General features: G+C 37.8%; 1 protein-coding gene across 12 annotated transcripts in view; it reads right to left on the bottom strand.

The window, feature by feature from the left end:
• The window catches only part of DGKB (diacylglycerol kinase beta), a 477,946-nt gene that overhangs the window by 57,058 nt on the left and 392,920 nt on the right, over positions 1-27,968 (bottom strand). For 11 of the 12 annotated variants that reach the window (XM_064167184.1, XM_064167194.1, XM_064167193.1 and 8 more), the window contains 2 exons: positions 25,650-25,740; positions 20,069-20,264 (listed from right to left, as the gene is read on the bottom strand). In XM_064167184.1, the coding sequence (XP_064023254.1) occupies positions 20,069-20,264; positions 25,650-25,740 (287 nt within the window). Of the gene's footprint in view, positions 1-18,971; positions 19,291-20,068; positions 20,265-25,649; positions 25,741-27,968 lie in introns of those variants that run through there. The other variant, XM_064167195.1, reaches the window with a different exon arrangement.

The following is a 27,968-nucleotide window of genomic DNA, read 5'->3' as shown; positions in this document are numbered from 1 at the left end:
TTCAAAGTAGGGGTGGATGAGAACTGCTGGGAGGATGGAAATTTTTGGGACAGTTGCTGGAAAGCTAAGCACCACCTATCATGGCTAGATTCAGATGAGTCTCTCACCTGGTTTATGTCATATTGACTGCCATGCAGAGAAATACCTCTGAATGACTTCAGCATCTGGAATCTTTATTAGGTATTCCTTTCAGAGAAGAGTCAGACAAATGTAAAACAAGTATTGACACATTAAGGAAACAGTTAGCGACAGTAGGAAGAAGGATTACTGCAGGAAAACCTTTCAGGCTTATCTTATTCCCCTTTTAGACTGTCCTGTCACAGCTGCATTGGTGGGTGGGCTGTAGGGACATCTTTTGTTTCATTGACTATGCCTGCTAACATTTCTGAAGGCAATATCCCTGTCAATAACTAATCCCAGTTATTCATGGCCATATCTCACTCTGAATAAAAGGCATGACTATCATCTGATCTACTTCAAACATCTACATGAGGAGCATAAGAGGCCTGGTCTGGTTAGGCAGACAGCTACTGGGCAGCTACTGTTAAAGTTAAGTGCGATGTTCACCAGAGCAGATTTCTGTGGCAAGATTTGCAAGACAGATGAAAAAGTCTATTTGTTAAGAAGTTAAGCATTGGCCTGATATTGTAGTTTAATTTTGAGTCACACTATTAAAGGAGTTTTGATCAAGTCTTTTAAACCTCACTAACAAACTAATTGTAAGGTGACTATGTGTTTAAACATACACACAGTCAATAATCTTACAGAACTACAGAGGCTACATAAGTCTGAACAACAATTTGGTTTTATTATGGCTAAACTTAGAAAGAATGGAAGAAAAAGAATTTCAAACGTTAGCAGAAATCACAAACAAGTTTATCCTTCCTTTTAACTAATTAAGAAATAATACAGGCAACAGGATTTTTGCCTGTTAGTCTATACACTACTGAAAATGAAAGCCTGTTGCAAGATTGTTTTAAATATAGCTCAGAAATTTAAGGTGGATCTTTCTTTCTAACAACAATTTCCCCCCCGCCTCCCATTCTGTTTGCTCTTACAGCATTTTCTGTAAGCAGGCTGCAGATCTTTTAGATGTCTATACAGAGTTTTCTGAGGGAGCTGTGTGCATTTTCAAACAGTTGTTCAGAGACCTCTTTGCAGTTGCCAGTAAGATTGGCTCTTACCACTGTCATTCCCTTAACTATGTCTACTGACATTCCACTTTTGTCTTCAAACCAGATGTCATCCATTACAGAGAACATTTTCTCCACAGGTGCATTAGTGTCTCTGCATGCCAAAACAAATTCAGCAAGGAGCAGGAGATTTTAGAATGTATGGGTTTTTTTAAATTATTTACAATTTTCACCCATCTTTCAGAGAGCTTTCTGCACCCAAACCTCCATACTGAGGGAAGCAGAGAAACCTCCAGCTAAAGACAGACTTTAATTTCAGATTGAATAAATGCTCTATTATTTAAAAATGCTTAAAAAGACAATTTGCCCTCCTTGTGGTTTGGAGACTATATTCTTCAAGCTACTATGAAGATGAAGGATTTTAGTTTATGAAAGATCAGATTTGAATACTTATGGTCTAGTAAACAGATGTTGCACAGATCTATTTAGTACTGAAGGGGGGGAACAATTTTAAGACTAGACTTGTGTAAATCAGTGTAACTAAATCAGTTCAAGTAACTTGTGATACTAAACTTGTAATATGCTGCAATGCAAAGGACTTAAGCCTCCATTATAGTGACTGAGGTTGAACTGCAAGCCAAAAGTCCATTGAAGTGCTCTTATATCAGTGCCTTCATACTGGCCTATCCCCTTAACAAGCATAACCATGGTCATAACTGCATAAGTGTAAACGGGTCTAGGACTGAAATTTTCATGTCAGTTGAGATGTGTTGCTCCTCATGCTGCGTTATACCATTCATATGTCTCATCTTCAGCCTTCCACTAACTTGGATCCTGCCTCCCCGCATAGTAAGCTGGGATCTGCACTTAAACAGCAACTCCTTTTTAGCAGCTTGTAGTTTATACTAAAAGTGCTGTTGTGTGGGATAGTGAAAGCACTTCCAGTGTTGTTAAATCATATATTCAGCAATTCTTCCTGAGTAGAGGCCTATATATTCGGTGCTAATTACTGCTGACACCGCATGGATGCAGTTGCTGATGGCTGTGGTATTAGTATAAACAGTCCATAATTAAAAGACCATGGCTCTTCCTATACAAACATTTCTTCCTGAGTATCTCATGCAGTGACACAGATTTCAAAATCTACCTGGTATGTCAGGGAAAAATTGAAGGAACACCTCAGGTGAAAGAAAGTGCAGAGTTTTTAGATGTTCTTAACTTTCAATTTACAACAGTATTTCTAACTTTTGCATCTGGGAAATTTTGGTAGTAAATAATGTATTGCCTCTCTTCAAAAAAATCCAGACAAATGCTTAAATTCTGCTTTTGCTATTCTTCCTTATAATGGGCTGCAAAAATTGAGAGTGTTACCAGTTTCAGGCAGCCAGAATATATCCTGTAGCCATGAGACTTCTGTTCTCCCCAAGAGAACTAAAATTCTTTGTTGTTTTGCTTCTAGTTATTGAGTCTTTTAAGTTTCACTCTGGTATTTTTCTGCAATCAGAAGATCCAAGAAACAGCCCTTCCTAATGGAAATCTGAGTTTTTGAGAAGACCTGGAGATCTCAGTGCAGGCTACGTACGGGGCAAAATAGAAGTTGGAGATGTTTAGTCTTCCATGAAGGGGACAGAAGAGACAGCAGGTACTTCACTTCCTAACTCCAGATGACTAGTAAACCATCAAATCAGTCTTCCTCTTGGTGTGAGAAAGCTCAGCTTTTATTGTTGCTCTGAGGAGACTGAGACATGACTTTCAAGATTTTATTATTGTGAAAAAAGTGACAATAATTTTGTATTATAAAGGGGCACAAATGAAATCTCTTTTTACAAAGGGAACTTACTACATGCCACACAGTTGTGCAAATTCTATCCCCGGACTGGGGAAAAATAATGTAAGAAGTTGCAGGAACGTACTTGAGTTTTAGTGGGAGGAAAAAGTGACAGTGTTCCGAGAGCCTTTCCTGCTCACAGTCTGCTAGGTTGGAGGGTTATTATTCTTAGAGCCAGGCGATGTGGACATCTGTCAGCTTGCTTCCCTCACATGTGCAGCAACTGTGTGTGGTCCATAAATGAAACTATTAGCTATGCAGCTCTGTATTCATGTACCATTCTAAGCCTGCTGAACTCAGGCCAAGTAGAAAGTATTTTGTTATGGGTGGGTGAAATGGGGATACATAAACACTCCAAGAAAATAAACAACTGCTTAAAAATAACTGTTTTTTTCTGTTGACCTCCTCTCCAAAATTTAAACTTGTTCTTTCAAAATGAAAGAATAAACTAACTTAACAGGTCTATTTTTAAAATGCAAGACTGCTTTACAGCAGCATGCTCCACTGGATGATAATCACTGTACGAACAGCTGCTGTGGGAGGTCAGGGAAGTCAAAGAGGAAAAGTAGCCACTGACATAAGAAATTGAGTCATCCCAAATTGCGGTTGGTTTAATGCATAAAATCCACATTACGAAGAAGACTGCATTAATAAAGACTACTGGGAACCAATGTTTACATACAAAAGTTGTTACACCATTAAGGATTGGCTATTACATTCAGTAAGTATCCTGTGATCATACAGGTGCTTATGAAACACTTGTTGAGAGGTTGTCAGCTAATGCGCAAGCACAAATACGCTGAATAACACTGAATTAAAAGCTTTGCTTTGTTTACTGGTTTAATTAACATTTCAGATTAGGGTAGCCATCAAGATTACACTCAGAGCACAGAAACTGTAAACACATATTTTATGGCATAAATCTTGCAGCACCACTATCATGCAAAGCCATCACAGCAGTGTCCAAGCTGTACGTGACGCCTTTTGGGGGTCATAACACACAGCGTGAAGCATCTTCTAATGAGTGGCAGAAACACGCACCCATCTGACTTTCCTATTCCTGCCAAGATAACCTAGCTAAGCCACTTCACATGCACTGCCACTTTTTTTTTTTGCTGTTAGATATGTAACACTGTCATCTACCATGCTGTACAAGTAATATATGTTAGTTAAATGGATTTTTCTTTTTCAATTATTGAGCAACATTTTGTCAATTATCTAGCCGCTCGCATTGGTAAGACTTGTCACAAACTTCATAGATCTGTCAGATTCCTATAATGATGGAACATATGTTAAGAAGACCCCCAAATCCCTCAAAAAAAAAAAAAAAAAAAAGAGAGAGAGAAAAATCAAACATGTGGCCTAGACCAAAAAGGCATTTAATGCATGTACAATGAAAGGAATCTAGTGATTTTTTGAATTCACTGGTCACAATGTCACTCTCTCTTTGAAGTTGTTGCAAGTAGTTCCTCCACTTTTAAAGCTAAAAGGCCATCTTCTCTCCTATTAGCTTTTGTTTTAGCACAGTCCTTTTATTTCCCCAGCAGAACAAATCTTTTTCCATGAGCCAGCTGCCAAGTGAAATTTTCTTTAACTACCTCTCTCTCAAACCTACCCAAAGCCTTGATATTAGCCTCAAGAAACATCTGATAATTTGGGGATTTTTTTCCCCCCCAGATTTTGACAAGACATACTATTCAACACCTTTTTGAAGTTATTCAAAATAGATTTTACAAAAACTTCTAGTTAGCCTGTAAAGAAATACCTTTTTGAACACCAATGTACTAAACAGACACACTACCAAATTGGCATAGGTAGCCTTACTGGAGTTTTGAAGGATGTTTTAAAGGCATAATGTACCGTTAAATATACTTCTTTTTTTTTTTTAACCCTCATTAGTTTAATAAAATGTCTATTTTTAAGTAAAAATAATTCATATTCAGAAATGTGAAATATATAAAGACAACAATACTAGAATATAATACTTGTTTTATACCTGTGATGTCCTTTGACTCTGGCTGAGTCAAGTTAATGTAGAAGTGAACTTGATTAAGACCTAGAACCTCTAATCATTCAAACAAATAATCACTGTATCATTCACAAAACCTTTACCTCACAACAACAAATGAAACCTTATCTAGACACACAGACAGACAAAATCCTTTTGATCTTTGCCTGTTCTTGTACTTCCAACAAATTGCGTTGAATTTTCTGACAGATGACTGCCTCATAACTCAACACAAAATACATGTTAAAATGAGTCAACAGAGCAGACAATATTTCACAAAAGTAAATTCATGTGAGTAGGTAGTGTTTTAAAAATTATGGACCAATGTAGTTCAGTACATCATGTTTAAAATATGTCTGATGTAGTAAGAACATGTTTGAAGACAGACAGACCGACATTACTTTGTGTACCACACAGTGATCTGCAACTGAACTCAGCATTTGAGGGCAGAGGACCAATAGAAGCTGTTTAAGACCCCTTTCCCAAGGAGTATTAACGAAGACAGGTGGAAAAGCCCTGTCATTTGCATTCATTTTCTCATAAAGTATGAGGGGAATAACACCCAAGAAATACAACTGCAGTTCTTTCTAGTTGGGATTTTTATGTACTGTTCCACAGCTTTTTCTGTTCATTTATTTTTGCTAAACTGACTTTTTCATACAGGAATCATAACTCTGAGACAATCCTGTACAACTCAACAGAATGCTTCAGTAGGGGTCAACACTCAACACAGTAATCAGCAGAGCACCTTCATTTCAAACACTAGAAACATTTACAAATTATCATCACATTGAATAATATTAGATTTGATGTTCACTATACTTCCCTCCATGAAGGAAGAAATTATTTCACAGAGGCTTGAAGAAAGTAACCTTTTCATTCTTCATATTCAAAGAATTGGTTTGATAAGAGAAAACTGATACAACTGAAAACCCCAAATCAGGATTGAAATGTAATTAAAAAAAAAAACAAAAAACCACAAAAACAAAAACCAAACCCCAACAACACAACAAAAAAAATAAGCATTGCAGGTACCTATCATCATTCCCACCCTCTCCAGTGGGCTTTTGAAATCTTCCTTTAAAATGCAAGTTACTGCAGGGTAATATTTGCACCCAGATACAGCTTAAGTACTCATCAGACCAAGTTTTATAAACCAGAACACACATGTAAACAAACAGAGTGCCTACACCACAGTGATTCTTTAACTAGTCTGCTCCTCACTATAGAAAAGGCTCTGTAGGCTAAGAACATGTAAAAATAAACATCTTATATATCCCCATGAACTGATATCTCAATTACTAGCTCCATACATTTTGATGCTAGAGTTGCAATTTTACAGATGAAAAACAGTGCCAGCACAGATAACACTAACTAGAGGTTTTCACCTGCAGAAAACTGTAGTTTCACAAATTGCTTCACAGGGTTAGATTAATCAACTCCGTCACCCCCAAATTAATTATACAGCAATTATTTTCTGATGCTTTAAATGTCTTCTGATTACGTCTTACTCAGTAATTCTCAAAGTGTCTACATCTTAATATGATTTCCGATGTTATAACAAAAATTGCTGATTGTTTCTTACTGACAGAACTTTTTCATGCTCTAAAGACTTAATCATCCATTTTATCAGTCCTTTGGTAATGGTTCTAAACATCCCCAAACTGGCAGGGAATATTTTAAACTGAATAAATTGAAGAGATGGAGTCATTAATAGTTTGGGGTTTGTTTTTTTCCACACTGACAACAGAAAATGGCCATCTGTGAGAAACTTCTTAAAATCTGTAAAGGTCATCTAAATATCTCTGCAATCCTGAGAGCTTATTGTCATTATTTTTACAGGTATGCAAGCCCTGTGGAAGGCAGAGGTCCTGAACTTTCAGTCACTTTCTCAGAACAAAATAAAATTAAAAACACATGAAGTAGGTAAATATGGAGATAAGGGAAGACTTTATATGGAAAGTTACATTCTCAAGTATTCCCAGAGTCCAGATAAAAGGAGGGGAGGCCTTCTAAAAGACACAATGGATGGGCATACTAAAGGCCTTTCCAGGTTGTAAATCCCTGTCTTATTTCTAAGAGAGCAGCAGGAGTCTCTGGGATAGGAATGTTGGATCAGCTAAGTCTATGATGGAGTGAGTAAGAAAGATGGAAATAAAATAAAAGACATATTGATTGCCTGAATTAGGGCACAGTATGAGACTGGACTTGTTAACCTGGCATTGAAGAACCAAACCCTTAGATTTCAGCAAATGAACTTTAGATCACAGATTCTTATACTCGGTAAACTCTAAGTTCTAGACAAGCCTCTGAGCAACCCAATCTAATTAGACCTGCTTTGAGCTGAGAGGGTTGGTCTAGATGACCTTTAGAGGTCTCTTCCAACCTAAATTATCCTTTGTTTCTGTGATTCTTCCAACAGGAAATGTCCATTTGAGGCTTATAAAGCACCTACTTGCCGAGACCTTCAGGTGTTACCACAGAACAAATAAATAACTACTAACTGCCAATTTGTTCATACACTTCATAAAAAGGAATGGTTTGGTTAGCCTCAGATTATCTGTTGGACTCTAAACCTCCTTTTCCTAAGGCATATAACTTCTTTTGTGTGTCAGACCCACATTAAAAAAAAACAAAGGTACCTAGAGATTGTCTGGTTTATTGCAAGTCCATGGATGCTCTAGTTCAGAATTTAAAGTCTGCTTACTGGCTGGCAGCTGAGGTTGCTGTAAAAACATATGCAACACTTTCGAATAAGATGAAAAGGAGTCACTTAACTGATAACCAGAGTCTGCATTATAAAACAACACACATAGAAAGTGTTTACATGTTCCAATGAGGATATGCAAACCAGAAAAATAAACTCCTGCTCAAACTCTTAATTTCATTTTCTCTGCAGTGCTAACAACTATTAAAAGCTGTTTTAAGTGTAAAGACATACAACAGAATACTAAGGAGGATGACAGGATGACTTCTGAGCCTTGCATAATGGACTTTCCAAATTGTTTCATTAGCCTCTTGCAGGTTTCTGCAGCACAGAACGCACTGCCAAAGGGACAACAAAGCCAACATGGTAACTTTAAGCTGTGCCTTCTCAGTGTATCAGGGAAAGAAGCACAGCTAGAAAATGTATTGCTTGCAGGAACCACCCACTGGGGCTATAGATAGTTAGCACGATTTAGTGCTATCAGAAATCACAACATATACAATAAATGGCAAAATCTTTACCTACTTAGATTTTACAATTACATGTATAGCCCTGCTTTACTGCTACTTTTCTTACGTCCAATTTTGAGGACTTCCGATGAGAATAAAAATACTCTCCCACTGACATGCATGAAAGCTAAGCAGTGTGTTTGTAACCCTGTTGCCTGGAAATGGTAGCTCCAGAAGTAGTTGGTGCTAAACTTTAAATAAAATTATAAAACTCTTTCAACCTTTCTACTCTCACTGTGTAAATGCTAAAGTATTGTAAATCTTGTGGACAGTTATTGCCATATCTATTGGCACACAGTCAGCAGCAGTTGGAAAAGTGTTGTGCAGCATAGCCAGTGCCCATTACCTGTCTCCCTATATTTTCTTACAATTTATTTTCACCCCAGCAGGCAGCACCTCACAATGCCATTAATTTGTTGGGAGCCTCATACTTTCCAATACAACCTGCTTTACAATGTGCTCTTATAAACAGCCTGGTGGTTTACTGGCAATGCTTAATAGTGTCAGGAGGGAGGCAACGATTTAAAGGCAGCAGGAAAAACAGGGCAGGTGATGGAGATGACGTGTTTCAACTGGACTTTCTCTCCTTTAATTTGACTTATCATCAGCACAAATGCACAATATCACCAGTCTTAAGCTTAGTCTCTGTAAATATGTTGTTGAAAAAACAAAAACCACTGCTACCAAACTGTTCTTTGTTGGTGCGGATGGATGTGTGCTTTTGCTACTCAGTACTCTACCATGAGTATATTTGCTAACAGATCATGGGTGCTTATATGAAGAAGACAAATGGAAAAAGAGGAAAGATAATTAAATCTTTAAACTGATAGTAACAGCAAATATGAAAAACCCCCAAGCAACCAACCAATCAAAAAAAAACTCTCTCCTTTCAGAATAACTAGGCATCAGTAAAATACTTGCATGATTCCAATATATATTTATAGCTACATGTACTTGAATGCTTGCAGAGTGAGGGAAAAAATGCAAAACAGAAGAAATTCAGCCTTTTTTTAAATGCAACAGATTGAACTTGACATTTTTGCCTTAGTATATGCATCTTTTCCTGCATCTCTCTGTCTCTTACAGAAACACCAATTTTTCTCCTGTAAATTCCACTTCTCCCTTCAATGAGTAATGCAAATAATGCAAAACCACCCAACCTGTGGTCTTACTGGCTTCATCATACCACTTCTATCTTTAGAATATTTTACTTATTTTTCTAGTAGTAATACTAATGAGCACATTAACTGAAGCTGCCTCTCCCATTACTCAAAATTAAATTGCTGTCCATCTGACACCATTTGCAGATGCTCAAGGAACTTCAAATTTTCTATTAGCAAGTAACAGAAAAGTCGACTAGATCAGAGGATGTGATTATGTGTTACAGCAGCCAAAATGATCTGCTAGGCTATTCTATTTTTATTTCTGTGTCCTTAAAGATTCAAGCACCTGGGGCAGGGTTAAATGAGCAAACAATCTGAGTAATATGCTATCAGACATTCCTAGGGAATATTTGTCTGCCATTAAACAAATTGAATATTGCAAAATGTTTCTGGCAGCTTTCTGTACAATGGCCATGATATAAAAAGATATGCATGGCATAAGAAAATATTACTGGAAATCTAAACCATATATTCACATATCAAGTTACATTTAGGATTTGGGGGGGGAGGACTGGGGGTTGGCATTCACTCACAACATTCATATGTAGAGAGCCTGAAAGGGTTAAAACCCTCAGTCTTAAATTCATCCAAGCTTTTTCCTTCACTTTGATAATTCTCCATGTGATTGCAATGTTTTCTAATAACAGCCCAATTCCTTAACTCACATAGCAATCTAAGTTACAATAATCATATGCATTCCCTTCCCCAAGAAAGGAAACACCTGTTGTAGTTAGCTAATTGCTGACTTTTTGTAAGCTTTTGGAAGAAAAGCAGCACTTGCAAATAATTTATGTCTGAAAAACTTCAGAAGCAGAGAAATACATGAATTATAAAACCCACATGAAACTCAAAAAACTATGTGGAGACAGTAACAGATGTTTTCACTTTGTTAATTAAAGAAAAAAACTCTATCAAAGCACCATAATAGGATATGGTTATTTTATAACAATGATGGGGCTACTTTCCATTCTGAGTTTAACACTTCTGCAATAATTCTTATTCATGCCAAGTAACAGTAGGAAAAATAAATATTAAGCCCTACAAAAAATGAGAATGATGCTTCTGTGGAAAAAAAATAAAAAGGTAAAAAAAAAGTAAACATCTGTACCTAAATATCAAGCACATATTTATGTGATTAGGAACCCACAAAAGTCTATTAAACATCTCACATCTTCTTATCCTCTGAAACATTATTTTTCTCTCATCCACAGAAAATGCAGAATTCTGCTCTAGACTATGCTACTTTATTATTCATGCCTATAAATCTGATAATACTAGTGAAATTAAGCCAAAAAGAAGTCAGCTACTGTGTTAATGCTCTTGCACAAATATTTAAAACTTATTCTACCACGAGTGAAACGGGGATTACCACTACTCATCTGAAACACTTCAGCTAACTCCCAAGTTCCAGACTGACCACACGATAGCGTTCCCACTATGCCGGGTTGTTGAAACACAAAGTAACAGTCAGAGCAAAGATCAACGCAGAGGAAAGACTCAAACAAAAGAGCTCAAAGAAGGCAAACTTTAGTACACAGAAGCTGATTATTACAAAGCTTTATACCCTGTGAGGTGTATTTTCAAGAGAAATAGATAAATACTAGCAAAGCTGTTGTGTTCAGTACTAGAAATGGAACAAGAAAGAACCCTGGGTAAGCAGGTCAGTTTTACTATAACGAAAATTTTACATGTTACTAATTCTGCTGTGAGTAGGGGAAAAGAAACAACCCACAATCAAATGTTAAACTGAAAGATTTGGCTCTTCCATTCACATCCCTTAAATAATGACGATCATACAGGCAAGCATTGATTCGTCTGGCTTAACAAGGTCAAGAGTCATTAAAGGCTCCCAGCAAAGCAGAGTCAAGCACTGGGAATAGTGTAGGAGAGGTCATATGAGCCTTCTGCAGACACCTGCACTGATGTGTGCCACAGGACCTGCACAAGTCGTACATGAGGGCATATCCCTTGTTCCCTTAACTTGAATCCTGCAGAGAAATCTGAGCTGCTCTAGGGAGCTGGCTGAATACAGGAAGCTTAGCCACATCAGCAAGGTGAGTCCCAGCAGAATATTGCATTAATGCTGCTGGCACAGAACTGGTTTATTTGCTGCATTGTAGGTGTACCTTAAAACAATACATCTCACTTACTGCTTAACATGCCATCCCTCCCACCTTCACCTCGTTCTCTGCACAAACCAATTTACTGGGGCTTTTTTTACACAACAGCTAGAGTTAATTTCACCTACTGCATTTAATGTCATAGGAGTTATACATGTAAATCCCTGTACTTAGAGATAAGATAGTCCTTTATGCCATTTTAATCAATCTTTGTCACGGGTATGTTACTTAATAGCTCTGTCTTCCTATAGAAAATGAGCAACTTAAGGGGAATGAAACTTTTCAGAGATACATTTTCCTTCTGGCAGCCTGTGAAATATACCATAATTATCCTCTTTCGATGAATAACGTTTGAAAGAAAATGAACATTCTGTGCACCAAAAGGTATAATACAATGACAATCTCAATTGCCTTGTAAATAAAAGGAAATTGTTTTTCTGCTATGATCTATATTGCACAGAAACATATATACATGCTTTATAAATATAAAACCAAATCAGGCAATCAAGCCATTTTTCAAGGTCCTTCAGCTTCCCAATAACAATAAAATCAGTACTTCACAGCAACAACAACTTGTATTTATGTTTCTAAAAGAGTGAAAGTGTGCTATGAATCACACAAAACCACAGAATATTAGGGTTTGGAAAGGACCTCAAAAGATCTTGTTCAAATCCTTGCCAGATCAAAATCACCTAGAGTAAGCCACACAGGACGCAGCCAAGCGGGTTTTGAATGTCTCCAGTGAATAAGACTCCACAACCTCTTTGGACAGCCTGTTTCAGTGCTCTGGAACCCTCACAGTGAAAAAAGATTTTTCCTTAAGTTTACCTGGACCCTCCTATGCTCCAGCTTGCACCCATTGCCTCTTGTCCTGTCACTGGACATCACTGAGAAGAGCCTGGCTCCATCCTCCCAACACACACCCTTCATATATTCTCCAGGTGTACATAAGGCTCTTGCTGAACTCTACCTCTTGAGTAATGAAGGTATCTAGAAGAAAATAGGACATCCTAAACATCTGCTACTGGGAGGTGGGGGCCAAAGAGGGGAAAAGGCTCTTTTAACAGCATAATAAAATCATGACTGTCTGGCTCATACTCTCTTTCTAGGAAAACTGTGGTCTTTGACAGCTTAGTAACATGAACCCTTTCAGATCTTACAAACTCATGGGTGCAATTCTCAACTAAGGGGCTAGGACAAAGTGCCATCCACCCCTGTCATTCCAGGGAATGTGAACATGCACTAAAAATAAGGAGCTGAAGCCACACGATATTCAGTAGTTAGTATGGAGGAAAGGTATTTAAATACCAACCTGTCTCTCATAAAGGCATCCAAAATGCAGGTCCTGAGTTAGGAAAATGTAAAATTTAAAGCCACTGTGCACTCAATCCGAATCCACTCTCCTCTGTTTCGAAGCCATTGCCCCTCGTCCTGCCACCAGAGGCCTTTCTGAACAGTCTCCATCCTTCTCGTAGGCCCCATTCGGGTACTGGAAGGCTGCTTCTAGGTCTCCCTGGAGACTTCTGCAAGCTGAGCAACCCCAGTTCCCTCAGCCTGTCCACTGAAAGCTGTACTCCAAGCACACACTGGAGAGGCAGATCTGCTGGCGTGGTGCTTTCTGCTCAGTAGTGGCTACCATAGCCATGAACGCTGTGGGCCACGCCAGCACCACGTCTGTCGAAGACAGAACGGCTCAGCTCAACTAGGCTTATCTGTGTCCCGTTTTGGGGCCACGACCCTACCTGGGACTGAAGGACAGGAGTAGTTACAGTGACTGGACGTTTAACGAGAAGTTCTATTTACAAGAGCACAGACACAAAAGGCAATCAGGTAGAACAAGCACAAAACCCCGTTAGGCCCAAACTGGCCTTCTCGAATCCTCTGCGCCTTCCACTCTCAGCCAGCCTGAGGGTAGGCCCAAACTGCCCTCCCCGCTGGGGGCTGCAAGGCCTCAGTGGGCCGCATGACGCAGCTCAGTTCCCCCACAGAGCATGCTACGGACACCTACCGTGCCTGGAGAAGGGACGGGAAGAAAGGCAGGGAAGAGAAGGGGCGGAGATCAGTCAGGCACTGCCGTTAGAGCTCCGACACCAGAAGACACAGTAGAATAACGACAGCACGATATCCCCGGGGAGGGTTTTGTTACGGGAGACCTGGGATCCCTCCAGCGACCAGAGCAGGCAGAGCAGCCCCTGGGGCCCGTCCCCTGCACCAAAGACTGCTCTCGTGTGTAACGAGCTGTCGCCACGTGAAGAACACACCGAAATCCACCTGACCGCTCGGCCAGCCGCAGGGGAGGTGTCTCACCTGGCCCCTTCCTTAGGCTCCACTCGAAATAAACGAAGAGTCACCTCCAGGGAGCGTTTTACTCTGCCTGCCTTAGACCTCTGTTTGAGCACAGGGTATTTTCCTCGAGGTGGTTCTACCAACTGGCTTTGAGGTTCAAGTTAATGTCACCCCAGCTTTAGCAGGCTTTACAAGGAGTTCATTGACTGTAAATAACACACACTGGTGTTACAAAACTTGTAACACAGAGATCTGTCGAGTTCAGCTTAAAGCTTCAGTTTGTGCTTTAAGATGTGCAGAATCACTGAGGCAAAGTAAGAATTGTTGGAATAAATTTAGGATTCATTTTCTGATGTTCAAACTTCGAAGAAGTATCTGGATCAGAAGGGTTAACTTTGCAGTTTATTCTCTGTATTTATCTGCCTTCCTAGTTTCAGTCGAGGACAGAAAACAAGATGTCACACCCCATGAAAAATGCTGCTACTTAAAGAGCTGGTAAAACTTAGGAAAGGAAACAAGAAGAATTCATCGAAGGATAATTCTGTGTTACTTTCCAAGCAAAGAAACTCAGGTACGTAATGAAATGAGAAGGATTTGTGAGTGCAACGGTCAAAGCATTTTTAGATTCAGAGATATATATGATGGGTTATAGTCTTGTGTTTCCTAAATTTACACCACTGAAAAAAGCTCCACCTGAGTTTTATATTAGCTTATGCTGAAATAATAACAGACATCTCTGAACTTCATACAGCTAACGTTTTGACACATACCATCAGTCTTATCTAAAGGGGCAGGCAGCCACATCTTTTTTATTTTGTGAACTGAGAGACATCATCTGTCATAACCCTTTCAAATTTAACTTCTTTTACTGCTTTTTCAGGAAACCTGGTCTCTTTTTCTGATCTGTGACAGACAAGTTGCAGATCTTCTTGGGTTGATTTCATTAGGGAAAGAAAAAACGTGTTAGATTTCCACTCTTCGTACTTCTTCCTTACCATTACAGACAAAAGATCTCTTTCCTTAAATGCAGTAAGATTTGAACAGAAGGCAGTCTCTCTGCTTATCTAACAGTTTTATAGCCAGAGTTTGGCTGGGAAAGCTGTCTCCTTTGTCACTTTTTTTCCAAGAAATGCATCGACAGATTTTTCTATTGCTGTGCTCGGTGCTTCCTCTTTTCTCAGGTTCACTGTTCTTTTTCTGTTATTTTCCACAGAAATATAAACGTTTGCATATATCACCCAGCAAAGTATTTCCAACATGCATGCCTTTCTTCTATCTGTGTTTTGGATAGAGACATATACCTTGGTTTGTGTAGGTATCTCCTGAGAAACCTTGCAAACCATTTACAAGTCCTTTCTCAAACGTGAGAAGGTGTTTATACATCCCTGCTATCTGTTCTGGTGAGTTTGAGCCCGGTTCAGAACAGTCTGTAATTATTATTTCCTAACTGATTTAGTCACAGCTCCTGATTAGTTGGACATACTTCTGCTTCCTTAAATTCTGAATACCAAATGGATTACTTCGAGTTCTTAACCAGATAATTATCATCAATTTAATTTACCTTTTCCTTTCTTTCCTTCTCTAAAATAACACAGAAAACTACAACACTGATCCCTAAAATTCTTATCACTACTATTTACTTCCATCAGACCATGTATGCACACGCACAATAATATCTAGTTAGGATTGCTGAGGCAGAAATTATTTTACTTACTCTGTCTAAACAACATTGCTTCTCTCAGTTAAATTTCTTAACAGAGATGTGAATATGAAAAGACCTATAATTATTTTTCTCCATGGTAATGGTTATAGTACCCTAAAATGTTCAAACAAGATACAAAACAAGGGGTGATTAACTTACTAGGCATTACATTACCTGCAGCATTTAAGACTTCATTATACATTATTTCTGTGATGTCATAAATAACCTCAAGTCTACCAATACTGAATATAGATTGGATATTCAGTGTATATAGTTATACTGTGAATCATAGAATCAACCAGGTTGGAAGAGACCTCTAGGATCATCCAGTCCAACCTATCACCCAGCCCTATCCAGTCAACTAGACCATGGCACCAAGTAGATAGAAAACAGATTCTAACTTTTTCAACTTTGTAAATAAGAGACCTTAAAATTCATAAGGTGTCTAAATTTTTGATTTAGAGAATTAGAAACTGCAAGAAGTTGCCTGACCAAAATATAGTTTACAAGGGATTTCCATCAATTAAATTAGTCTGCTAGCCCACAAAGTTTCTAAGTTGTTTAGAGAACTCTTACCAAGAATCCTCTGGCTATAGGGATGCTTGTGATAAGATTCTCTTCCTCCCCTGTAGAGTAGAATTTTATATCTAATAAGAAAGGTGTTTTCTCCTCTCTTATCATGTATGGATATTTTGAAGTATTTTAAGGTCTTAACAGCCTCTGCATGTCACTGCAGTGAACTGTCTGTAAACACATTATTCTACCTGCAGAACTTCTGCATTTCCATTCAGAAAGTCATAATGCAGTTATTAAGAGAGATTTCCACACAGAGTTATCAAATCAAATTGGTAAGCTCAGTTTATGCCTAGGTGCTGTGACATGAATGCACACTGTCTTGAATTAGTCTACTAGTCTGGCATGTTGCTAAGAAATAGCTCACTGTAGCTTTTAACAAGCTGTGCAAATCAACTGGGTAAGCACTTGGGTAAGAGTGAGTGTGACTGGTAAGGCACAAAATAAATAGGAAGAAAGCACTGCACTGAAATATCTAGAGCCTAAAGGTTTCATCCATTAATAGATCATAGATAGAGCCTTCAGGAATGAGTCCATGGAGGTGACTGAAACTACCCATGCCACAGCAAGTTACATATATGTTTGCAATGAAGAGACTTTAAGAGATTCTGAATTTCAGCAATAAAAACAAATCAAAACATAACAACATCCACCCCAAAGCAATCCTACTCCATGGAGTAAAAGAGATTTTTCAGAATAATTATTTCCTCTTTGTCACAAAAGGTTTGACAATTTTATAAAGTATCTGCATGAGGAAAAAAAGTCTAATAGAACATAAGTGGCCTATATATCATGCAAGATATGTTGCCATCATCCAACTTATGTTTTGGATGTAATTTCCAAACAAGAAGTAGCTCAGTTATTTACATTCATGTTTCTCAAGCCATACTTCAGTTTCTATGCAGTATGTTTATCTTTTTAAAGCACTGATTTTTGGCATTTGTCAGTGTCTGTGTATATCCAAACAAAATCTCGCCCAAATAGTGTTCAAGGATAGCTCACAGTTGTATCTAAAATCTGTACTGAGGGGGAAAAAAAAAGAACTATCTCATGTATGTACTAGAAGATTCTAAAAGAAAATGACAAATGGAAACATTGTCAAGTGTCAGATTCATGAAGTCAAAATACTAATTAAACAATCTACTTTCCTACAGTGTCACATAACTTCTTTGCAGTTATCCATTAATTTATTTTGTACAGTAGAAATTGTAAGGATAAATTAGAAATTAAAATGAAATTGAATTAGGAAAAAAAAAATCATATTTTGACCTTAATAACATTTGTTGAAAGACTCTCCATACTTCTGCACAAGAGCTGAAATGAAAACCACAGTACTTTTTTTTCTATTAACAAAGATTGGGATAATATTTAGTATATCACAGCTAAATAAATTCTTTCCAATGTTAACCAGACAAATATATTTTGATATATGTGCTAAATGAAAATATTAAAGTTACTCAGTAGAAGCACATAGCTATAGTAAATGCACATATCTGTAGTCTATCACTGTCAAATTTTGCTTTTTAGTGTACATGCACAACTCCTCCTGAGATGAGCAGGGAATGCATTTAGATAGTGCAACATTTTAAACTGCTGCATTTCCAGATCATGTTTTACAGACTCTCTGCATATATTCAGATTTTTTTCTATGCAAATGTCCATTTGATTGCTTAGAAATCCAAACTGTGGTTTGGCTATTGAATATGTAAAGGTGAATACTGGGAAGGACAAAACAGATACAAGCCTTTCTGCATCAGCAAGTGACAACAGTAAATACAGGGAAGGGAGAAGGGGGATAGGCTCAGAGGAATATACCTTCCCTGAATCATACAGATGTATAAGATGCCAGAATGGTCTGGCAGAACATGGACTCTTTCCTGCAGTGATGCTCATGTTGAATGCGCACAGCTCATGTTAACTAAAGAAATTATAGTACTTTAGAAGCGACAGGCAGATAGTTGTTTCCATGGTGTGGTTGATTTACATTTATCAAAACTGTTTGAAAAGCCTAGGTCTAAAATTGAATGCTTTCCATTATTCAGCAATAGTCTTGAATGCTGAGATGAAGAAGCACACTCCAACCTGAGAATCTCACTTAGCAGAATTTAAGTGCCTATACTCTGCAGTGTGAAGTAGGAGTGGATCCACAGGGTAAATCAGTTGATTCTCAAATGCTCACATCACATGCATTTTGGTGGTTTCTGTTGCTTTAACCTGCTTCCATGGACTGAACACCCAAATTGCAGTCAGAACACTTGTCCCCTTAACCCCACCCTGTTTTAAAGTTTACATGCTCAAGACTGGTCAGTTTGGTAAACTGGAATGCAACAAACATGGACAGCTGAGAAAACCAAGGTGCTAAATACTAAAATCTTACTGCAGATGCAACCAACGATACTATCCATGTGCTCAGTGAGGAGACAGAGGTGTTCTATCTCACAACATTGCTAAGTCAGTCTCTGCTTTGAATTTGCCTTTTGGAGGAAGCTGTTTCTATCCACAGTGCATATGAAGTGATTAGAAATGCAGTTATAAGACTAGCTTTTCTGAAGTAAGGTGATTAATGTCTGAATTATGAACATTTTGACAGATACTGTAGGATCTTTTGTTCAGTCTTTAGTATTTTTATTACTGTTTTATTTTCTCCTGTCCAGGAAAATGGAAATGGAGTTTAGCAATGCCCTTCTAATATGCCAAAAATGGTCACTAGTTTGAAATCACTGTTACGTGTATATCAAATATACATTCACCTCAATAACTAAAAAGGTTGTAACATCTTATTTCACTACTGTCAAAGGGTAAAATGCTCTGTCTCCCTATGTTTAGAAGCAGCACAAAAGGAAAAGTTTTGGCAAGCCCATTACCTCATACTCTGCCTCCATTTCTTGAACACCAGGACATAATACAGTTTAGCAGCTGATAAGACTCCAGCTGACAGAGAACATTGGCAAGTTACTTTGAGATGCTGAGAACAAAAGTCAGGTTGACAAAACACACAGAAAATTTGAGGTCTAGTACCTATTGCAACCTCTAATCCATAGAAAACTGTTTTATGCCCAAACACCTGTCATCCAAAGAAATTAGCTAGGTTAAAGGACCAATACGTATTAAGACAGAACGAGTGAGTTAAAAAGCGCTGAAGAAATGCAAAAGAAACCAACTAAACAAACAAACAAACAAAAAAAACCAAATATTTGAGTCCAAAATGAGTAAAAGTACAACAATAGCATCAGATACTTAAAGTCCTGGTCTGTATTTGGGCTGAATAAGGAGAAGAAGGAGAACGTTAGTATAAAGAGATACTCTTTTCCATGGGGCAAAAAAAAAACGTTTTCAGAGCCTGGTTTGTTCATCCCTCGGTGTGAACAGAATGATGTTTTATAATCTCTAGAACCTGTGATAAGCAGCAATGTGTTACAACACACACTACTCAGATTCCACAAAGTAGAGCAGAGATTACCATTTACTGTAGGTTTTGTCATAAGTTATGATTAATAATAAAATTTATGAAGCAAATGCATCTAATGACCAGGAAAGTAAATGAACCCTGAAAAGATGGGTCACACTCATGCAAGCAAGGTTTAACCTATGCTTTCAAGGATTGTCTATAAATGTACAGACAGCTTGCTGTTACTCTGAAATAATTCTCCACAGCCCCTGGTGAAAGTTTGTTAGAAACCAGGCATGATTATCCCCAATTTTTATGCACATTGACACTATGAAGTGTTGCATTTTCTGACTCCAAAAACTCTAGGTTATTCTTGACTGAATATCACAGTAGCAAACAGTGCCACATGGTGTGCTTAGCCTGCTTAACAGGTAACATCCCAGGCAGGTTTGTAAATATAAAAACTAATTGTCAGCACATCTTTGTTTATGATTTTGCTCCAGTGCTTCCCATCAGAAAAGCTAAGTCCACAAGAAAAGAAATAGCTATGATCTGTCTATTATTTTTCTTGACAAGAAGCAACATGAGGGCAATTATACAACTGAGTTGACTCTCTGGAGCCAGATAGCCAATATTAATCTGTAAGCTTACCTTGGCATACAAACTTCAATTCCTTGGCATCTGTGACAGTGGTTCTTTTATCTGACCTCTTCTTTTCTGTCCGACGGTGGCTACGTCTTTTCTTTGTCTCTCCCCAAAGATTCGATCCACCATGCATGCTTGGAATGTTCAGAATGGCAATTCCTTCCAGAGAAATATTGATTAAGTCTAGCTGAATTCCATCACACTAATTAGCAAGGAGAAAAAAAAAGGAAAGCAGCAAAAGAGAAAGAAAAATCAGAATGTTCTACCTATCAGATAATTATCTTAAACAAGTTATTATTCTTAGCACTGTTACTGCTTTATTCAATGTTTCCACTTAAGATATGTATTGTATTTATATCACAAAAGGAGAGATGAGATAGGAATGCTCAGATGGCAAAACCTGATTCCCATTCAGCTCCAGATTGCTTAAGAGTGGGAGCATTTGGTAGAGCCTTGTTATCTGATACCTACTCATTGACTCAGGTGAAACACACTGTAAAACTGTAGCTTCCTTACAGTTAGTTGCTTGTTCCAGGTATATTGCCTGTCTTATGGTTTTACAATGATTCTTGGCATTGTAACATCTGAGTCTCTTCCACATGAAACTGAATATAAAAGCCCCTGCATACAGAGCATATACAGCTTCATGGAAAAGAGTACAAGCAGGCCCTGAGAACACAGGGCCTGTTTGTATATTTTCAATCCAAAGGCACAACTAGCACAATAGTACAGGGCTATGCCTGACAAATATCTCCTACTGTGAGGTAAGGTTAGTACAGCAAAAAGCTCATGCAGCTACAGCGTTTCTTGTTCATGATCCTCCATCAGTCAGTCCTCTGAAACATACATCACTGCCAAAGGAAAACAGAGGACATGGAGCTAAAAAAGAGGTATCAGTGCTCTAAAAGCCTTCCAAGACTTACTGGAGACACAGAAGAAATCTTACTCTGTGTTATAGTAGCATCCCTTTAGTAATGGAATCATTACTGCAAGGACACCTTGTCTCACTAAGTGTATACTTCTGCTTCCTATAGCAGAACTGGGCATTGAGGCACTTCATAGACACATTCCTTCACTAAATCTGTCTTCAAATTCATATTCTCAAGGGACCACCACTTTCACTTAAGGAGAATGGTTCAGGGGCTTTAACTAGTCAGTCTGTTTGGTGACACTGTGGCATGTTCTCAGGTTACAGAAGCTGTTCACCTGACACACGCTGAAAGAGAGGTACCCAACTTGATAGGATGCACAGCCTCTGCTGACTATAATTTACTAAGGCTAAGTCTTCATCCCTACTATCACATGGCAAAATACTGAAGAACCTCCACAGAAGGAAAAACAGACCCAACTTTAGATTACTACTGTTGCATCTGCAGGTGGGAGGCAACGCAAAAGCCAAAGTTCCCAGGACACTTAAAGCTTAGCTAGAGATAGTTTCATGCCTCACAACATAGTTAAGGCACAGATATATCCTGGCGAGTCACATACACCTTAGAGTGTATAGCAGCATGTTTTAAAAACATTAGATCCTCCATCTGCAATGTTCTGCAAGACAGCAAGGGGTCCAGTCACCCATTTAAAATTGATGAAGGATCTCACTTTGTAATTCCAATATGCAATAACCAAGAAGAAACCCAGAAAAAATAATTAACCATGCCTAAGTCACACTCCACTGACATCATGCAGCTTGCTGCACTGTGGGTCACTGGCAGCTTTCCTCTTCGCCTACACCTTTATCACAGCTTTGAACAAGAAAAGTAAAATACAACTCAAAAATAAGTGCACCTAATTATTTGTTTGCACTAAACCTCCCTGAGATCACAAACTACAATTGTATTATAATGCATTCTCTGAATCTCCTCAGTTCCTCTTAGGAGTGCTAATCTCAACAATTTCAACACTAAATTTCCATTTAGATTTTGTGTTTGCTCTTCAAGTATGAAATGAAAAAGCTCTGAATTATAAAGGGAAATCTTAAAACTAAAAGAAAAAAGAAAGAAACATATCTGGAAGTGATTTGGCATTTGTAGCAACTACTGTCACTGAAAGTGTAACTTTTGAATCACACTTTTGTTAGAAGAAAAACAAAAAGCACTTCACTGTAATCTGGGAAGCAAACTTGTGGTTCTCTATATTTTATATGTATTAAATATTAAGATGATTTATTTTACTAAAAATTCTGCTCATGTGTATGCTCACTTACTGCTATACATTCTAGATAAACAGATATTAATTTCATAATTAAAAGTAATCTTGTGTAAATACCCTGCAGGCCTCAATGAATCAAACACATACTGTGTGTCAGGCCTCCCACTGTCTTCAAGTGGAATGTACTGGCTGGATAATTAGATAGTACATATTTTTTAACCTTATTTGCATGCATATTATATCTTTTGCACACTGACAAGCAGCAGTAACAACAAAAGTCAGATTACCACAGGGAATTCCCACAAAGAAGTCTTCATTTCTTATAATTTGCAGCCTAAATTAAAATAATTTGATCTTTGACAAGGATGAAATGTCAAGCAGAAGGGGGTCCTCTACAAGCCACGGCCTGTGGCTTCTGAAATCTGCCTAATTTATGTCAGTCACTTCTTAATACATATTTAAGTATTACACGAGAAAGATGATAAATATGCAATCTGACACCTTTGGTATTTCCCTGCTGTTAATTTATAAAGGTCTGGCGTCCCCCAAACTGACTGGAATTATTTAAAGAAAAGAAGAATTGTGAAATAGGATGGCACAGGGTCTGGCTTCCATTTTCGCTCAATATTGAACACAGCAGGTAGTACACTAAGACAATTATTTGACTACGCCTCAGAATCCCACAGTGACGAGGAACTTTCTGAATTGGTGCAGGAGGATTTCTTTTGTTGACACACAGACAAGAAGTTTGTGCTACAGGTAGCTCTGCATTGTCCTAACACATTCATATCCTATAACAACAAAGCAGAGATGTGTTCTGCTCCTTTTTCAAACAACCGAACAAAAAAGTGAGATAATGCAATGGTGCTGCTGAAAATAAAAGTGGAGTATGCCAATACTAAGGCTTCTAATTCTGTTTTGCTTTCTTTCCTGGCCTTAGTCCCTTTTAGGGCCATTATGTTCTACCCTTCATTCATTATATCAAATAGTTTCAGATTGTCTCTAAATTGAAAACATGCATATCCTTGCCTGAAAACAGCTGAGAATTAAGGCTTTGTTGTGTAACCAAATGCCATATCATGCACGACTACATGATTGTTTAAACTCTTTTCCCCTAACCATTCATATCAAGTGATATATGAGACTTCCTCTGGTCCCACTATGTTTTTACAGCATTGCAGGTAGGGACCATGCTATGCCCACTTAAACTGCACCTACTCTCATTAAATAGCCTTCACACACCTTTCTCTTGCTCTGGAGCAAAAAGAACAAAGTGCAAGTGCTCTAAACTGAAACCTTGTTTACTGAGATATTATTCTTAAAAAAATAAATCATTCATTCTGCCCTCGTTTGTTTTTGTTTTTTTCTTCCCTTTAGAACTTCTGTTATTTCTCCTCCCCTTCCTAGATCCCAGTTTGGAAATAAAAAGATAACATAAGAATTTAATGTCCAAACTTTGTTCTGCATCCCACACAAAAGAAAATATTCAGAGTACAAGAGACATGAATGTATATATAGAACTAAGAGACATGAATGTGTATCAAGAAAACCAAGCTTAATTAGATTAGAAATCAAATATAGGGCTGAACAAATATTTGCCCACAGAATGTTTGATTGCTGTCTCCTAGTTTAGAGATACAGACCCTTGATCTTCAGGGCTTTGTTCATTCAAAATGCGGCTGCAGAGCAGACACACTCCGTGAGCATTTTATTTGGAGCAAATTGTGGCATCATACATCAAGACCTCAATTACACAATATCCCTAAGCAAGGGGCAGCAGGTTAAAAAAAGCAGATGAAAACAGTGCTACTCCCAAGTGTTTATAATGTTCAAACAAGAACCATTAGACACAAGCATTTTGGCAAGCACTGTTCATTTGAAAGTAATTTACTTATTGTAAATAAATCTGTAAATAACAACCTCCTCACGCTTCTTGTGTAAACAGTTTGGAAACCATTTCCCCAATGCTTTTTTTTCATTCCTAATTGTAGGAACAAAATGATAATGACCAGGATGGATGAAGTGAATATTAACAAACATGTCTCATGTACTGGCAGTGTAATACTTTATTGGCAATAACAGTGTTAATGATATGAACTGGTAATTACAGAACTGGCATCAAAAAGTTGTGTGCACATTTGTTTGCATCACCCTTTCAACGGTTACAATTAGCTGGTTTAAGATCACATCTTAACATCACAGCTATGTAAGAGTTCTGCTGGATAGAAATAATTTCTTGGGAAAGCCTGCTCTGCAGTTTGTATTCTATCAAAAGGTGCATTTAAGTTGCAGTATATTCAAATCAAACCAGGTAAGCATTTCTTCCAATAACTAAGCAAGTATTTTTCAGGCTCCATGTACTTACAACCATATGTGTGAAGCACTGCATTGAGAAGCAAGGGCTTTTTTGTGCAGTTTGTTTTTTCAAGGGCTTTTGGTTGGTTGGTTGATTTTTTTTAAATCTACTGTGTATGGATCATGTTTCCATTTTAAAAAGAAACTTAACAGTGTAACAGACAACTGTGGTGTGCAGGTCTCATAATTTCAGTCTCTGTTATTTTTTTGATGCTGTTCTACTACCAGATTCATGCTCCCTTTCAGACTTAGCCTTACACGAGGATTAGACCAGACTCTCACAGCTCTCACCATACCTCTCCGAGTGCCTCATGCTACTACACAAATACTCCACTGACACATGCAGGTTCTCATTATTATTGGAAAGGAAAAGCAACACAGTTCTCTTGACAAATGGTTCACACACTTAACATTTTTCATTTACTTATTTGGAATGATCAGTCCTCCAAACAATTGATGTAATGTAGCCACTTATTCTACCAGCTGCCAAAGGAGCAGTGGCACATGATTTTAAATTCTTATTTTGTCTGTAACTATCCTGTGTCTTTTCAGTTAATGCTCAATGTATAATGGCAAGATGACCCCTTGAGCAGAGAGGAAAGCTATTTAATGAAGGGGAATGATTCCAAAATATATATATATATATATATATATATATTCTTTAACCTTTATTCAGGAAAGTAAGTACAATTTTAGGGAATTGAGTTTTAAAGGTTATAAAAACTTGGGACCTAGAAATAATAAGATTTTTTTTATTTTAATCCTGCAGCAGCTCTCACTCCCTCTGACAGTCTTTCATTTTTCCATCTGACCTAGTCACACTCTCTATTGATTTCTAATGTTATATTTCACCTTTTGACCTCGTCTACTGTATTAAGACTTCACTAATCATCAAACTGAACTTTGTTCCAGTGTGCAGGGCTACACTACAAGCAGACATGATAAAAATAATATTTTGGAATATAGGGTCGAAAGGATGTGCACTGCTTTGCCTCGTTGGATTCAGGCGTTCTGCACCCTTGCTCCCTGCATTTCAGCCAAACTAGTGACATTTTAAGCATAAAGGCAACAATTAGTTTCTTACTTCTATCTCTACAGATTCATGCAGCTTCTTACAGGTGGCTGAGAAAGTTTCCGAAGTGCCAAATTCAAAATACCAAAATTTGTTCTTCATTCTGAAACAAGAAAAAAAGAAAAGAAAAAAGAAAAGATCTTATTCACTATCAATATGTGACAAAAGTGATCATCCTGTCTTCCACTATAAATAATGGCAAAGGCTTGGGAACATGTGACATCCCATTTGAAATAGATGAGCTCATAATTTTCAAAGCTTAAATGTTGGTGTCAAGTTGTATGATATCCCCTAAAGGGATAACAGGAACGTGTTGAACTGACAGGTTCAAATGTACCTTTGACTTTTCTTTTTCAGTGACTATCAGAATATTTTCTGTCACTTAACCGGTGACATGCCTCAGAAAAATGTATCGATTTTATTTCATGTCTTACACCTACTACACAATTTCTGATTTGAAAATCTCAGTCCTGCAGGGTACTGGAATGTGCAAGCAGGGCACTCTGAGCATGATGAAGAGCCAAGACAAAAATGTAACTTGCCTTAAGTTAGCTAAAGTTAAAGGTAAATGCTTATTGTTCATGATGACAGATGAGATATTCAATAAAAAATCCAGATGTAATAATCTTCATCTCTTTCGCAGGAGAGCTGTATTATGAGGTAATTAACTCATAGACACATTTTAAGGGGTGATGGGACCTGCATATTGAAGGTCATTAAGAGATCCTACAGAAAAATACAATGGGATACAACACCAGCAAATTGCTTAGTTTATCATGACAGCAGGCAGAGATTACACTTTAATTCTTTTATATTCTTAAATACATAAAGACTACACTCCTGTTTGACCAGATTTATTGCATACTGTTAAATACAATCAGGGCATCAGCAGTACCATTTCAAATAAGTATGTGCAGTTTTGCTGAACTCTCATGAGCAATTATTATTCTGTAACAAAACAAGAAGCTAAACTTGAAAAAAAAAAAAAGTGAATTAGAATTAATTATTCACACTTAGGAATCGGATATGAACACAGTTCATCCACTTGTATAAACTGTTCTCTGACACAGATGCTGCACGGGGTGCTTGCAACTTGAAAATGACGCAGTTTGCATGAGCTACAAGTGGAGAAGAGTGAAACGCAGATGTAGATGACTGCCAAGCCTGTCAGCAAAAGTACAAATCATACAGATTTTAAATTACAGATAAATGTCTACTTAGTGGCTCTTAAAGTCCATTTAATGGTTCTCCAGGTCATAAAGGGAGAAGGGGCACTACAGTACTGGTCATTCCCAGAAACCTATTGGCATGAGAGCTAGCAATTTCTGGTGCAGTACCAAGCGTGTAAGGATGTCCAACTTGGCAGCCTCCGTGGGGTGGGGAGCAAAAGATTAAGAAGAAAGTGACCACATTTCTGATTAAAAAGACACAGGCATTTCTGAAGGGTTTTGCACAGAAAATCTGAAAATGCTTGGAAACAATTTTTGAGAACTTGCTCTGGGATTAAAGGCATATTCTGAAAAGAGCTCCAACAATCAGAAGTGCTCACTCAGATCAGCTTCAGCTTCCAGACTCAAGTGTCTGTGTGTCTAAGTGATCCTATGTGTGTTGCTTCTACACCTGTAGGTTAGCTAGCACGCTGACATGCTGATCTGGGATTGGCTCTATGGATGCCAACGGATATGAAGAAAGGTAGAGTCTTTGAATTTCCAAATGAAGGTAAGCAAAGTCCTGACTTCCTCTTGGGTCCTTCTGGAATATATGGACACAAAATTTTCCCTGCTACTTTCTACAGAGGGACAATGAATAATAGATTAAAAAAACCCTAATCTGAGGTAATTATTCAGAAAAATGCTCTTCATTATTTGGATCCTGTTACTTAAGATGAACAAGGTTTTGCATTTCTCCTGAGAGCCTTTCCTGTTGTTGTTCAGTTATTTTTAAGCCAAATAAAGCTTTTATTCTTCTTTATTGAAAAGCTTGCTTTAAATTGACTTAACAGCACTGTATATAACGAACTCTTTCACCTGCACATAGATAAACAGACAGCTACACCTTAGAGCCATTCAGTACAGATTGTGCCAAATCCAAGTATTTTGAGTTCAGTGAAACAAAACCCATCACTGTCAGTGCAATCAAGGTTTACTAGAAAATTCAGATCTATAAATCAAAGCCCTGTAGAATCATATGACAGAAGTTTAAGCACCAGGCGAGGATTTGATGGTAGATGTATTTCTTGTCATTGTAGTATACCCTCTAAGATTCCATCAGGCTAGCAAATGTGGTCCTGTGAGCCTGTCCTGTCTCTAGTTGACTATATCTATGTTTTAA

The sequence above is a fragment of the Pogoniulus pusillus genome, chromosome 28 (assembly GCF_015220805.1).
Source record: "Pogoniulus pusillus isolate bPogPus1 chromosome 28, bPogPus1.pri, whole genome shotgun sequence".
Classification (NCBI taxonomy): Eukaryota; Metazoa; Chordata; class Aves; order Piciformes; family Lybiidae; genus Pogoniulus; species Pogoniulus pusillus.
This window is presented reverse-complemented; position numbering and strand designations above follow the sequence as displayed.